This window comes from Euprymna scolopes, chromosome 2, assembly GCF_053919585.1.
Source record: "Euprymna scolopes isolate OS-2025 chromosome 2, ASM5391958v1, whole genome shotgun sequence".
Lineage (NCBI taxonomy): Eukaryota > Metazoa > Mollusca > Cephalopoda > Sepiida > Sepiolidae > Euprymna > Euprymna scolopes.
This window is the reverse complement of record NC_136483.1, coordinates 79054078-79066784: the sequence shown is the minus strand read 5'-3', so window position 1 is coordinate 79066784 and position 12707 is coordinate 79054078. Positions and strand designations below refer to the sequence as shown.

At 35.1% G+C, this 12707-nt stretch overlaps 1 protein-coding gene across 9 annotated transcripts in view; it reads left to right on the top strand.

Annotated features, from left to right (window-relative positions):
• LOC145292852 (uncharacterized) overlaps positions 1–12707 on the top strand; it is a 299621-nt gene that overhangs the window by 276545 nt on the left and 10369 nt on the right. For 7 of the 9 annotated variants that reach the window (XM_080138969.1, XM_080138977.1, XM_080138960.1 and 4 more), the window contains 3 exons: positions 547–2568; positions 4361–4644; positions 11179–11307. In XM_080138969.1, coding sequence (XP_079995095.1) covers positions 547–2568; positions 4361–4644; positions 11179–11307 — 2435 coding nt within the window. The remainder of the gene's footprint in view (positions 1–546; positions 2569–4360; positions 4645–11178; positions 11308–12707) is intronic. The other 2 variants (XM_080138953.1, XM_080139004.1) reach the window with 1 other exon arrangement.

The window sequence follows — 12707 nt, the reverse complement described above, 5'->3', positions numbered from 1 at the left end:
TTAGTAAATTAATATCTTTAATACTCTTTGTTCACTAGCCTATTTGGCATAATAGTTAGTATTTGCAAATTGACCTGAAGACCTGGATTCAATCCTCAGTCAAGTTATATCAAAGATTCAAAAAATGGTACTTGATGCCCCCTTTTTAAAGACTCAGCATTATATAGTGAGGATCAAGAGTAAGTGGAATAATCCTGGGAAAGTAGTGGTAGCCTCCCCTAAATCTCGATGTAATAGCCAAGGAAAAGGATGTTTTCTGGTCATCCCCTTTATTTTTCTTTTTTAATTATTTTTTACACCCTTTGTTTATTGCTCTCAAGAATTTGATTTTATGTACTCTTTGTAAATGAAAAAAAGGAATCATTCTGTTAACGGATGAGATTCTTTATAATTTCAAATGGCGACCAAGCAATTTCATCTCTCATTTTCTCTTGCACATGTGTTGCAAAATTTCATATTGCTCCTTGCCTCATTTGTATTAATTTCACATGCTCAATCTGTGAATTTACAGTTGTTCATTTTTTGTTTTTCCTTTCTTTTCTACAGATTTGTCCCCACGCTTCACTGGTTCGTCTGTACCCAAATGGGAACGTAGCTGCAGCATGTCGTCCAGTTCAAGTACAAGGCGTTCCTTACTCCCCAAATCCCCTGAAAAAACTGCTTCTCCCCGCCTCTTTCTGAAACTGATAAAAGATGTCCCGTGTAGCGGGGAATCTTCAGAGAAATCAAAAGACACTATGGAAACGCAGTACAAAGCGTACAGTGTCACTGTCGAACCTGGCGAACACAAGGACTCCGTGACATTCATGGAGAGCAACAGTAGCAACGACAGTGATTTGTATGAGTCGCGCGGTGGTGGTGTTGGCAGTGGGGGAGGAGGGGGCGGTGGCAGTAGTAGTGGTGGTGGTGGTGGTGTTGGCATGGGGGTGGGAGGAATTTCCACAGCCACGGCTGCAAGTACTAAGAGCAATTTAGCATTGTCCACAGTTACAACGGGGCCTGGACCTGTCAAAGAATCTGGGCAGGTTGAGAATCGCGTGACCGGTATGTCATTAGTGTCAGAATGTGGTCCACACCAAGAGAACATCGACAATAACAAGGGTTGTGTTGGTGATGGGCAATTGAATGATGATGAGGGCGGCAAGAGCTACGGGGAGCTTCTTGTGTCCTCATCACATTCAATCCAGTCATTCACCCCACAATTTGAAGATATCAGTGATGCAGAGGATGAAACAAGCATGCCAGAAATGCTTAAGCAGGTGGTGACGGTACCGATCCGAACCACCTCAAATTGCATTCCACAGGTTAAAGAGTTGGACACTAATATTACTACAGCTACGACTGCATCGCAATCACGGTTGAAAACTTTGACTTGTTCATCATCTAGCTCCGATTTCCCACCATCCGACCTCTCACAATTATCCTCCTCATCTTTTTCATTATCCAATACTTGTTCTCATAGTAACACGCTTAGCTCAGGAACAACAAACAATATACAAGTTGAAATGCATACACCAGATTCAAGTAGCCACAATTCGAACACTTCCTCGCTACGGAGGAACTCTGGTAATAATACGAGTGAGCCAAGCACGCTGTCTTCAGTCGTGCCTTCCCCCGGGCCGGTCACGGGTAAATGGGAGTTGCGTTCATCACCTCGTACAGATGACCACCTTCCAGGGTTATCTGCTAAGTCGGATGTATCGCGGGCGTCTTCACCAACAAGATCTGAAAAAGATAGGTTTATGTTAAAGTCAGATAAGGAGACCCGCTCTTCGTCGTCATCATCTTCGTCTTCGTCGTCGTCGTCCTCCTCCTCACTAAAGGTTCCACCCCTGCGGATAATAATCCCACCTAAACAGACATCTTCCAATGATTCTGACTTGAAAATGGTCCTAACCAAGCCGGCATTACCATATGTGTTAAACCCAACCCGCGAAAACAATTTAGAGGAGCCCATAATCGAGTCACACACAGCTTCACAGACGTCATCTCGGGCATCAAGCCCGGCTTCCTCACGCCCTTCATCTGCTGCTAGTGATCACGCTGCTCCGACCACATCTTCTGCCTCCACGACAGCTGCCAACCTGTCCACTTGCTCTGCTGCGGACAAAGCGCTGCCTGCAACAGGCAGTGGCTCTGCATCATCAGCTGCGATCGGCAGCACCGTGGTATCGGCAGTGAACAACAGTATAGCTGCAACCGAGGCAGCAGATGGCGGTGGCAGCGGCAGCAGCAGCAGCAGCAAACCAGCAACCACCACCTCGGCAACGACCACTACTACGACGACGAGTACTACTACCACAACCAGCACGTCGACGTCAAGCAGCACGACGAGCAGTTGTGACAAACCCACCAACCAGACGACGTCTTCGGTGCAATCATCGCGAGACGGAGACTCTCAGGTAGGGAAAGAAAAAGAGGAGCCATCAAAATCAAAGGAGAAAGATGACGCAAAGGAAGAAAAGGAGGAAAAAACAACACAGCGAATCACGCGGTGTCTGCGCTCTCATACGGCGCAAATGCAGCAACAGCAGAAAAAAGATCATCATTCTGACAAGGATAAGCAAGGTAGGAAAAAAAAAAAATTTTTTTCTGCATGCCACATTCCAGTTTCTATTAGTAGATTTGTGCTATTGAAAATGACGGCATACTTATTGCTTTAACTTGTCAACAAATTTTATAATTAAATTTACATGTGGAAAATAGTTGTCACATTCACTTACCAAATTAACTCCCTTAGTATTACAGATAAAGGATTAGCCATTTCTATATAGAGAGAGAAAGAGACAGCTTGAAACAATACATTTTATTATTTGGGAAATTAAAATAAACCAGAACTTGTATTTTCAAGATGCAACTATTTAATACATTTAGCAATGCCAATGCTATTTTAAACTTGTATGCTAAATACAATTTTAATTTTATATTATGTAAACTTGTTATTGTGTAGAAAAATATGTAAATCCATTGGTGTCCATTGATGATAACTGATCTTGATTCTGTGCCCTAAAGGTTCTGTACCTAAAAGCTAGTTGCGAGCAACGCAGTCGTACTTTGCATTAGGCTCGCTTCTCCTGCCACAACTGATGAAGTTTATCCTTGCCTCTCTTGAGGCCACTGGTGACCTGGTGTTTCCATAGATCACGCTGATTAGCAAGTCCTTCCCATCTTTGAAGATCTATGCTGAGCTCTTTCATATCTCTTTTACATGTGTCTTTGAATTAAAGCTGAGGGTGACCCCCCCCCCTCCCTCTTTTTCTCTTGATCTTGACGATTATCAATTCTTCGTAGAGGAAGTCTTTTGAGATCCTTCCATCTTCCGGACATGTCCAAGCCAGCGCAGTCTACGCTGACACGAGTGTACATACTGGGTGGATCCACATGCTCAAGGACCTCAATGTTGTTGATGAAATCTGACCATTTAATACTCAGGATTCTTCTTAGGTTACGCATGTGAAAAGTGGAGGTGCTTGTAAAATTTTAATGAAAAGTTTTTTTTTTATATATTTTTCAAATTTTCTCAGATATATTTGATATCTATGCCATCAAAAATGATGGCATATGCTTTTTATTACTTTACAACTTATCTATGACCTCTAATTAAATTCACTTGAAAAAATAGTTTTGTTGAAATTACAAACAATACTAATATGTTGAGTCAGCTTCTGCTTGAATATATATTTGATTACCTCCCTTGGTGTTGCATGCAAAGGAATAATAATTCATATCAATATTGAAACAATATTTATTAGAAATTATTATTTATCATGCTGCTCTGAGCAGCTTCTATTTTATTTATCTTAATTCAATCCTTAATAAAAATCATTACATAGAACATTTACACTATTACTACAATATTAATATTAGGTTGGTGCAAAAATAATGGGTTTTTTTGACGTTCAACTATATATATGAAAACATTATTTTTGCATCAACCTAATACACAGATAAAATTCTGTTAATATATTCCATTTAAATTCCAAAAAATGCACCTTTTTTTTTTTTCTCTCTTTTTATATTGAATTTTTTGAAACATTATTTCTGGATTCATCTAATTCTATATCAAAATGTTCAATACTATTATCGTTTTCAATCTAATCCAAAAACTTGTTAGCAAAAAAATGTAATTGGCTTGGTTTATTTTATGGATTATCAACTTCAGATATATTTTTACCTCTTTTTATTTAAATCTGTTTTGTTTTAGTTTACAATATTTTTTTTTTTTTTTTTTCATACAAATTGTTTTCAAATAAGAGTATGGACTTATATGAATGCATGAAATATGAATGTATGAATACTGATGTCTTTTTAAAAACAATAATGGGGGCAAATATTTTAAATGTGTTGTTGTGATTTTCAGGGAACTCTGACAGCCAACCTCAGGTAAACGAACTGTCCGGTGTGAAAGGCCAGAAATCTGGCACAACAGCCTCGACAGGTTTAACAGGAACGCCGGCCACCACCTCAGCATCAGTGGAAGAGTCTGATGAGTTCAGTATTCATCCACGGAAGAGGAAATTACGACCAAAGCCCGACCAAGCACAAACCTCAACAGAAGTCATCAGTTCACACCCAATTGTTTTAGAAAAACCTCCCAATCCTTACAAAACCTATCTTTCAATCCGAAAACAAGTAAGGAAAAAGGTGATAATAACATTTACATTAATTTCATATATGCTAAGGTGTGTGTGTGTGTGTGTGTTGCATTGTTTGTATCAGTTGTTTTGTACAAATGTGTACGCATGCTTGTATCATTTTAATCTCATCACGTATCTCTCAAGTCATTCTTTCTAGCAATGAAGACAAAACCAAATGTTTTTTGTATTGAGACTTTTATTATACACTACATATCCCCTCCCACACACACAAGGAAAACATTTTCACTTACCTTTAATCTTGTGTTTATCTTGATAATTTATTTAAATTTCTTAATGTTGAAAATCTGTTTCAAAAAGTTTTGCATAAAAGTTTTAAGACACACTAATTTGTTGTTTTTTATTTTTAATTATAAATATTTTAAGACACTTAGATTTCTTTTGTTTATATCATTTTTTAAAAGTAGTTAATACGATAAAACTGAATTTTATAATAAAATTTGAAAATTGTATTGGATAACTTTTAATTTTTATTGGGGATACTTTTTTTTCTCCGTATATGTAAGTATATCAAAGAATTTTTATATGAAAATGCGATTTTCATGATAAACAGTTTGTGTGAGAACACAGTTATTTGCAATTGTTATCAAAAGAAGTGTAGCATACCATGAATCTGGGAGAAACTTGCTGTCACTCGAATTTCGAGGAACATCACCTGTTGTCATTGAGTGATTATTAATTATGACTTGAGTTAGAACAAGTGAGTAAATAATGATTTATCGAGTCAGCCTTTTACTATTAAAAACAAAAAATGAATATTATCGAATGTGCATGCGTGATAGAGAGTTGATTTAAAAAGTAATTATTCTTTAAAATTGCATTTGGGGAGTTGGTAATTCAACACTCAATTTAGATTCTGAATTCTCAAACATCTGGCCTGTCTTAAAAAATATTAAGTTATAATTTATATATGTAAAATAAAATTAAGACACTATAAATAATGAATTTGAAGTCTCTTACTTCAACGTTTGCTTTTTAAATGAACAATATCTAATGAATTCAACCTAAATATATATAGAAAGAGGTTTGTGTTTACTATAACCTTTTTATGCAAATATTATGCAAGTATAAATCATGTAGTTTGGCCCTTACTGGGCTAGACAGGCGGTCGGAGGGGCCCGATCCGATCAATCGGCTGGTCACGTCAAGCCACACCATATAATGCCCACCCTATAAACATATCATTAACACAATATGCCTATCCCTTCCCCACAAATAACTATTTCCTAATATATGGTGGAAAGCGGTGGCTGAGGGTCAATCGACGAAGTGAAATATCTATGACATGGCTGCAAACTCTTTAAATTACTACGTATCCCAGAGTAACATCAAAGGAAAACAGGTGCTCATGAATGATATCACGTAAATCGAATATATCATCTTTGTATCCTTGTTGAGCCTGGGCGAATGGGTTTCCTCCCAGGCACTTCCCATATAGGGCTCCGAGGTGGGTGGGGAGCAAAGATGATGAAAAAAACTATCTTATTTGGATTATGGCTTGATAAAAGCCATAATCCAAATAAGATTATTACCCCCAAAACACCCCCAAAAAGAAACTTTTCAGATGTTTCCGACATTTCAAGTTCAGAGGATGAACAGAAATGCTCAATCAAAGAAAACTCAATATTTTTAGTAATGGAAACACTTGAAAAAAATGAAATAAAATTTCACCTTTTACAATGGAAAAAATTTTCTCTCAAAAAATAAAACCCAAAATGATAAAACGACTGCAAAATAACACCATACTTATCGAATTGAAACAAAAAACACAAGCTAAAGAAATTCTCAAATCGCAAACCTTTAACAATATAAAAATTAAAACTTATCCCCACCCATACCTAAACTTCATTTGCTCACTATACATACCCCCCCCCAATGAAAGCATCTTAGAAACAGATCTGAACAAACTAATACAGCAACTTCCAAAGCCATACATCATTATGGGAGACTTAAACAGCCATAATGAGATATAGGAAAGTGAAAAAACAAGCAAAAGGGGAAAAATTATAGAAAATATAATAACGAAAATCTATACCTCTTTAATGATAAAACACACACTTACTTACACCCAGGAACTGGTACATTCACATCAATTGATTTAACATTGTGTGATCCAACACTTGCCTTGGATTACTAGAAGATCCATATGGAAGTGACCACTTTCCCATTACACTTGAAAACAATGATCCAATGCCAGAAAACAAAATATCCCAATGGAACTTACAGAAGGCTGATTGGAAAAAATTCCAAAATTTATGCCGGACTAAATTAACATCGGATAATAACCCAAACCAAAATAATATCACACATTTTACTAATACACTGTATAATATTGTGGAGGAATGCATTCCAAAAAGCTCTACCTCCTCAAAACATAATAAACCCTGGTTTGACGAAAAATGCAAAGTAGCCATCAGAACTCGTCGAGCTATGCTAAGGAAATTCAAAAAAGAACCAACTAAAGAAAATCTCGATAAATATAATAACAGTAGAGCTAAAACTCGTAAAACCATTAAGGAATCAAAGCAAACATCATGGAAAAACTATGTATCAAAAATAAATACAAAAAGTAAAAAGGTCTGGGACATGATCCGTAAGATCTCAGGGAAAAGTAACAGCAACCCTACTAAACACCTGATCTATAATAACCAAAAAATTACTAGCAAGAAAGAAATGGTAAATTGTCTTGCTGAAACTTTTGCAAAAAACTCCTCCTCCAAAAACTCTAACCAAAAATTCCAAATTATTAAGGAAAAAGCAGAAAAGGAAAAACTCCAGTTTCAGACAAATAATACAGAAAAATACAACCAGCCATTCTCTAAAAATGAATTGAAAGTATCCCTAGGCAAAGCTCATGACCTAGCTGTTGGCCCTGATCAGATCCATTATCTATATATATAAAAGGCAAAATGTGTGTGACCGTTTCGTGTATGTCTGACAAAGGCTTTTCTCGCACATGCTCCCGGGTTCGTTACAATCGCTTACAACTGTTTATATAGGCCCTAGATAATAATATCTAGGATTTGAGAACGCGTGTAGTGCATAGATTTATTTATGTCGATTTTTACAAAATTATTGCTATTTTGGCTTCTCGTGTGTTGATTCGGCTTTTTTGTATAAAAAGCGAAACTAATTCAAAGCTAAGGCACCGTTCACGGCCATCGCACCGGGAAACGTCTAGAAGCAATCAGCTTTGATCAATCTTGTATATCAGACAATTGCTATTCAATCTGGACAATTGGGAGCTGGTTTAATCCTCCCCAACATCTGTTGGGGAAAAAAACAAACGTGTTTCCGCTGTATATCGTGGTAGCCCAATGGTTAACGTCGCACTGTTTTTTTGTTTTTTTTTTTCACACTTTAATTTCCAACTTGTCCTCAAGGGTTCGGGTTCGGGTTCGATCCTCATACTCACCTACCAAATCTTTTTTTTATTATTATTATTTTAACTCTCACCCCCACCCCTAAAGTTTTGATTTAGCTTAAAACACCCGGGCATCGCTGGGTACCCCCCGCTAGTCAATTTATAAAACAACTTCCTGATACATTTACAGATTACCTACTACAAATATTCAATGATATTTGGGAAAGTGGCAACGTCCCTGAAATATGGAGGCAGGCCATAGTAATCCCTATACCTAAATCATCAAAGGACTCTACAAATCCCATGAATTACTGACCTATAGCACTCACTAGCTGTATTTCCGAAAGAATGATTAACAGCAGATTAATATGGCACCTTGAGACAAATAATCTGATTACAGACTATCAGTCAGGATTTAGGAATTAAAGAAGCCCCATGGACCACCTGATCCGGCTAGAACCTTCATCAGAGAAGCTTTTATCAAGAAAGAACATCTTACAGCAGTCTTTTTCAATATTGAAAAAGCATACGACTCTGCATGGAGGCATGGCATTATAAAAGATCTACAAAAGCTTGGATTAAAAGGCAGAATGCCCATTTTCATCACAAATTTTATTAATAATAGGCAATTTAATGTACGATTAGGTGATACCCTCTCCATCAGTAAAAACACAAGAAACGGGGGGGGGTACCACAAGGAAGCATCCTGTCTGTCACACTTTTTAGCATTAAAATAAATAACATTGTTAAAAATATAAATGTAGGAACAGAATGTGCCCTCTATGTGGATGGCTTCCTGATCTGTTATAGATCAAAATGTATTACAAGAATAGAACGCCATTTACAACTGTGTCTGAACAAAATAAATGAATGGACAACAAAAAATGGTTTTAAATTTTCAAAAGAAAAAAACAAAAGCCATTCATTTCTGCCAAACCCGGAAAATGCACCATGACCCAATACTGAAACTGGATAATGAAATTATACCTATAGTTGATCAGTATAAATATCTGGGCATCATCTTCGATAAAAAGCTAACATTCATTCCCCATATTAAATACCTCAAACAAAAATGCAACAAAGCCATCCAACTCTTAAAAGTAGTAGCTCATACAGACTGGGGTGAAGACAAAGACTCAATAATTAAATTATACAGATCCCTTGTCAGATCCAAGTTGGATTATGGATGCTATATCTATGGATCCACAAGAAAGTCCTACATAAAGGAATTAGACACAATACATCACCAAGGGCTAAGATTGACTCTAGGAGCATTCCCCACCTCCCCAGTGGAAAGTTTATATGTAGAAGCAGATTTACCCTCATTATCACTTAGAAGAGAAAAACTAGGACTGCAATATTATACAAAATTGGCTTCATGTCCAACTAATCCTGCCTACAAATGTGTCTTCCACCCCCAATACAAAAACCTCTTTGATAGAAAAGAAAATTCTATAAAACTATTTAGCCTACGTATGGAAGAATCCATAAATAAAGCCCAGATAGATATTGCAACAACACACGAATCTGTAAAACTTAAATATCCCCCCCCTGGCTGACAAAACAACCAAAAATAATATCAGACCTAATTAAATACCCTAAAACAAAAACCAATCCAATCATCTATCAAGAAAAATTCCAAATAATTAAAGATAAGTATTCCAAACACTCAACAATTTATACAGACGGTTCAAAAGATGGAGATAATGTTAGATGTGCAGCCATACACAATAAAACAATCCTAATCAAAAGATTACCAGACAAAGCATCGATCTACAGTGCTGAAGTATCAACCATTGGTATGGCACTCGATCTTATAGAATCTTCTAAAGATAAACAATTCATTATCTGCTTAGATGCCAAATCAGTACTCGAAACACTGGAAAACAGGAAACCAACGAATCCAATAATCACCAAAACCCTAAATAGAATTGATGATATTCCTAATGATAAAAACATTCTCTTTTGTTGGATACCCAGTCATATCAATATAAAGGATAATGATAGAGCTGACAAAGCAGCAAAACCAGCACTAAATTTGACCATAACCAATGATAAGATCCCTCATACCGATCTAAAACAAATCATTAACAAATATATTAGAAACACATGGCAAGAGTCATGGAACTCATGCACTAGAAACAAGCTATACCAAATCCAGGAAACCATAGGAAAACAGAAACCAAACAAAAGAATGACCAGAAAGGAGGAAGTTATAATAACAAGACTCCGAATAGGTCATACCTCTATACAATACTCCTACCTACTCAAAAAAGAAGAAGCCCCACTTTGCACACCCTGCCAGGAACCATACACAGTAAATCACATATTAACAAGATGCGAAGACTTGAAAACAAACCGACTGAATCTATATAATGAAAAAACTGTAAAAGACATATTCACTCATGTAGACCCAACTACTCTTCTCAAATATCTGAAGATAACAGGGTTACTCAACAAAATTAAAAAAAAAAAAAATACCTTATCTAACTATATAAACATAGACATAGGTTGATATGCCATAAAACCAATCAGTCAGTCAATCATATAAATCATGTAGAATATCTGCATGAATATAATTACATATAGTTAACTAAAGATGATCATCCCATAAGAAAACTGAAAAAACTAATAAGGAATTAATTAACATGAATGTTTATAAGAATATGCAAATTAGCTAGATCTTTTGTGGATGAATGCAATTCCACGATCCATATATAACAAAGTTTTATTTTCTTTTTATATAAATAGAAAAAAGGAGTTTTTAATATGAATATCAATATACAAAAAAAAAAATATTTAAAGGAGTATAGATATATACAAGAGAGACATAATTTTCTCTGACCTGGACCACAGCCATCTTTAAAATTAAATTAAAAATATTCTTTTTTATCTGATCAGGGGAACTAATGTTTTGTTTTCTTCAATTCTTATTTAGGAACAGATAAATTTTTTGAAACACAAGATTGCTTTTGGAGGAATTACTGTTTTTAATAAATTGAATAAAATGGTTGTGTGTTATGAGGGGGGGGGGTGAAAAATATTTCCAGAGTTATCCCTCCTCGTGTGGTTTTTCAATATTTGTGCCTAATCCAAAGATGGACCTGACTTTTATTTCACTTTCTCTTTTCTTATTTTTTTTCTCATTCTAATTAAAAGGTTGAAGATAGGCGGAAAAACAATGCAGTTGTTCATCCAAAAGCTCCTCAGGGATTTAAGGATTATTTGATGATGAGCTGTAGTTATGTCTTACAAGGAAATTCTGCCAGCACGTTATCTGTTCCTATGGTAAGTAGAACTGTGCTTCTCGTTCTTTTATTCTATTCATATATTATGTCAAGAAATAGCCTGTCTTTTCCAATTGGTCCTATCCTATTTCTGAAGTTCCATGTTTTTATTTGAGATAACTAGTACCTAAGCCTTCTTCAAAGTCAGTTGCAAGTCAAGATGTTCCTTCTCTTTTTGTTTCTTTTTTTAGTTGCGCCATGAGTTTTACAATAAATCTATTAATGTAGATATTTGTCATCTGAAATTAGTTCCACTAAAATAATAAAACGTAAAATGCCAAACTGCCAAAATTAGATGCTTCTTTTTTTTTTTTTCCTTTATTAGAGCAAAAATCGAAAGTATTGAATTTCAAGTGAAACTAATGGTATCTACTGAATTGTCATACTGAACATATCCAAAAATTACAAAAAACGATAAGGTATAAAATTAATTATTAATGAAAAAAACTTTTGAAGACAATTTGCAGAAATTGAGTTTTGCTTTGAAAAAAAAAAAGACTGGAGAGTTTGACTTGTAAAAAGGGAGGTAATTATTTTCTGAAAACTTTGAAAATCTTAGTTCTTCAAAACTTTTCATTAATAATTAACTTTTTACCATATCGTTTTTTGTATATTTTTTCTTTTCAATATGTTCATTACTGCAGTATAACAATTAAGTAGGTACGATTGGTTTTGCTTAAAATTCAATATTTTAATTTTCAAATTTTGCTTTAATAACGAAGGAGCACTCAAAATTCTAACCTGCAACATCAGATACAATAATTTTTATGGTTCAGTTTCTCTGTCCATACAAATGAATCAATCTTTTAGGTCATTCAATGTCAAAACACAATACCTATTATGAACGATACATTATATATGATTAATTAAATACAGGTTTCTATTTTACCAATAACTGATAGAAAAATTATTTTAAAAATTTTCCCAAGAGTAACAGAGCATAAATGACCATTCTAAAAATAATTGGATTTAAACTCCAGTTGATTCCATAGTCTACAATTGTATTTATTAAACCAATAAAGCACAACTTTGTTGTTGTTAACCTAATTATTGTTTACACTATTTTATGTAGTAAAATATTGTAGCTTAAAACCCTAATTTTACTTGAATTTCACTATTTATAATTATTATTAAAATAATATTTTATGCCTTGGACTATTGTTCATATCATAGAAGAGAAAGATAATAAAACACTTGAATTATTGATGATCAACACTTTTGATATATGAATATAGTTGCATATTTGATATCTTTTCAACATATGCAAATCAATTCAGTCTAATTTGCATAATTGATGGCGGCCATCTTGAATGCATGATGGGGTTACTCAACTATCTTTCATTTATCGTCCATATCAATCAGAATTTGTGATTTCAAACTGATTTGGCGTTAAACGAATAT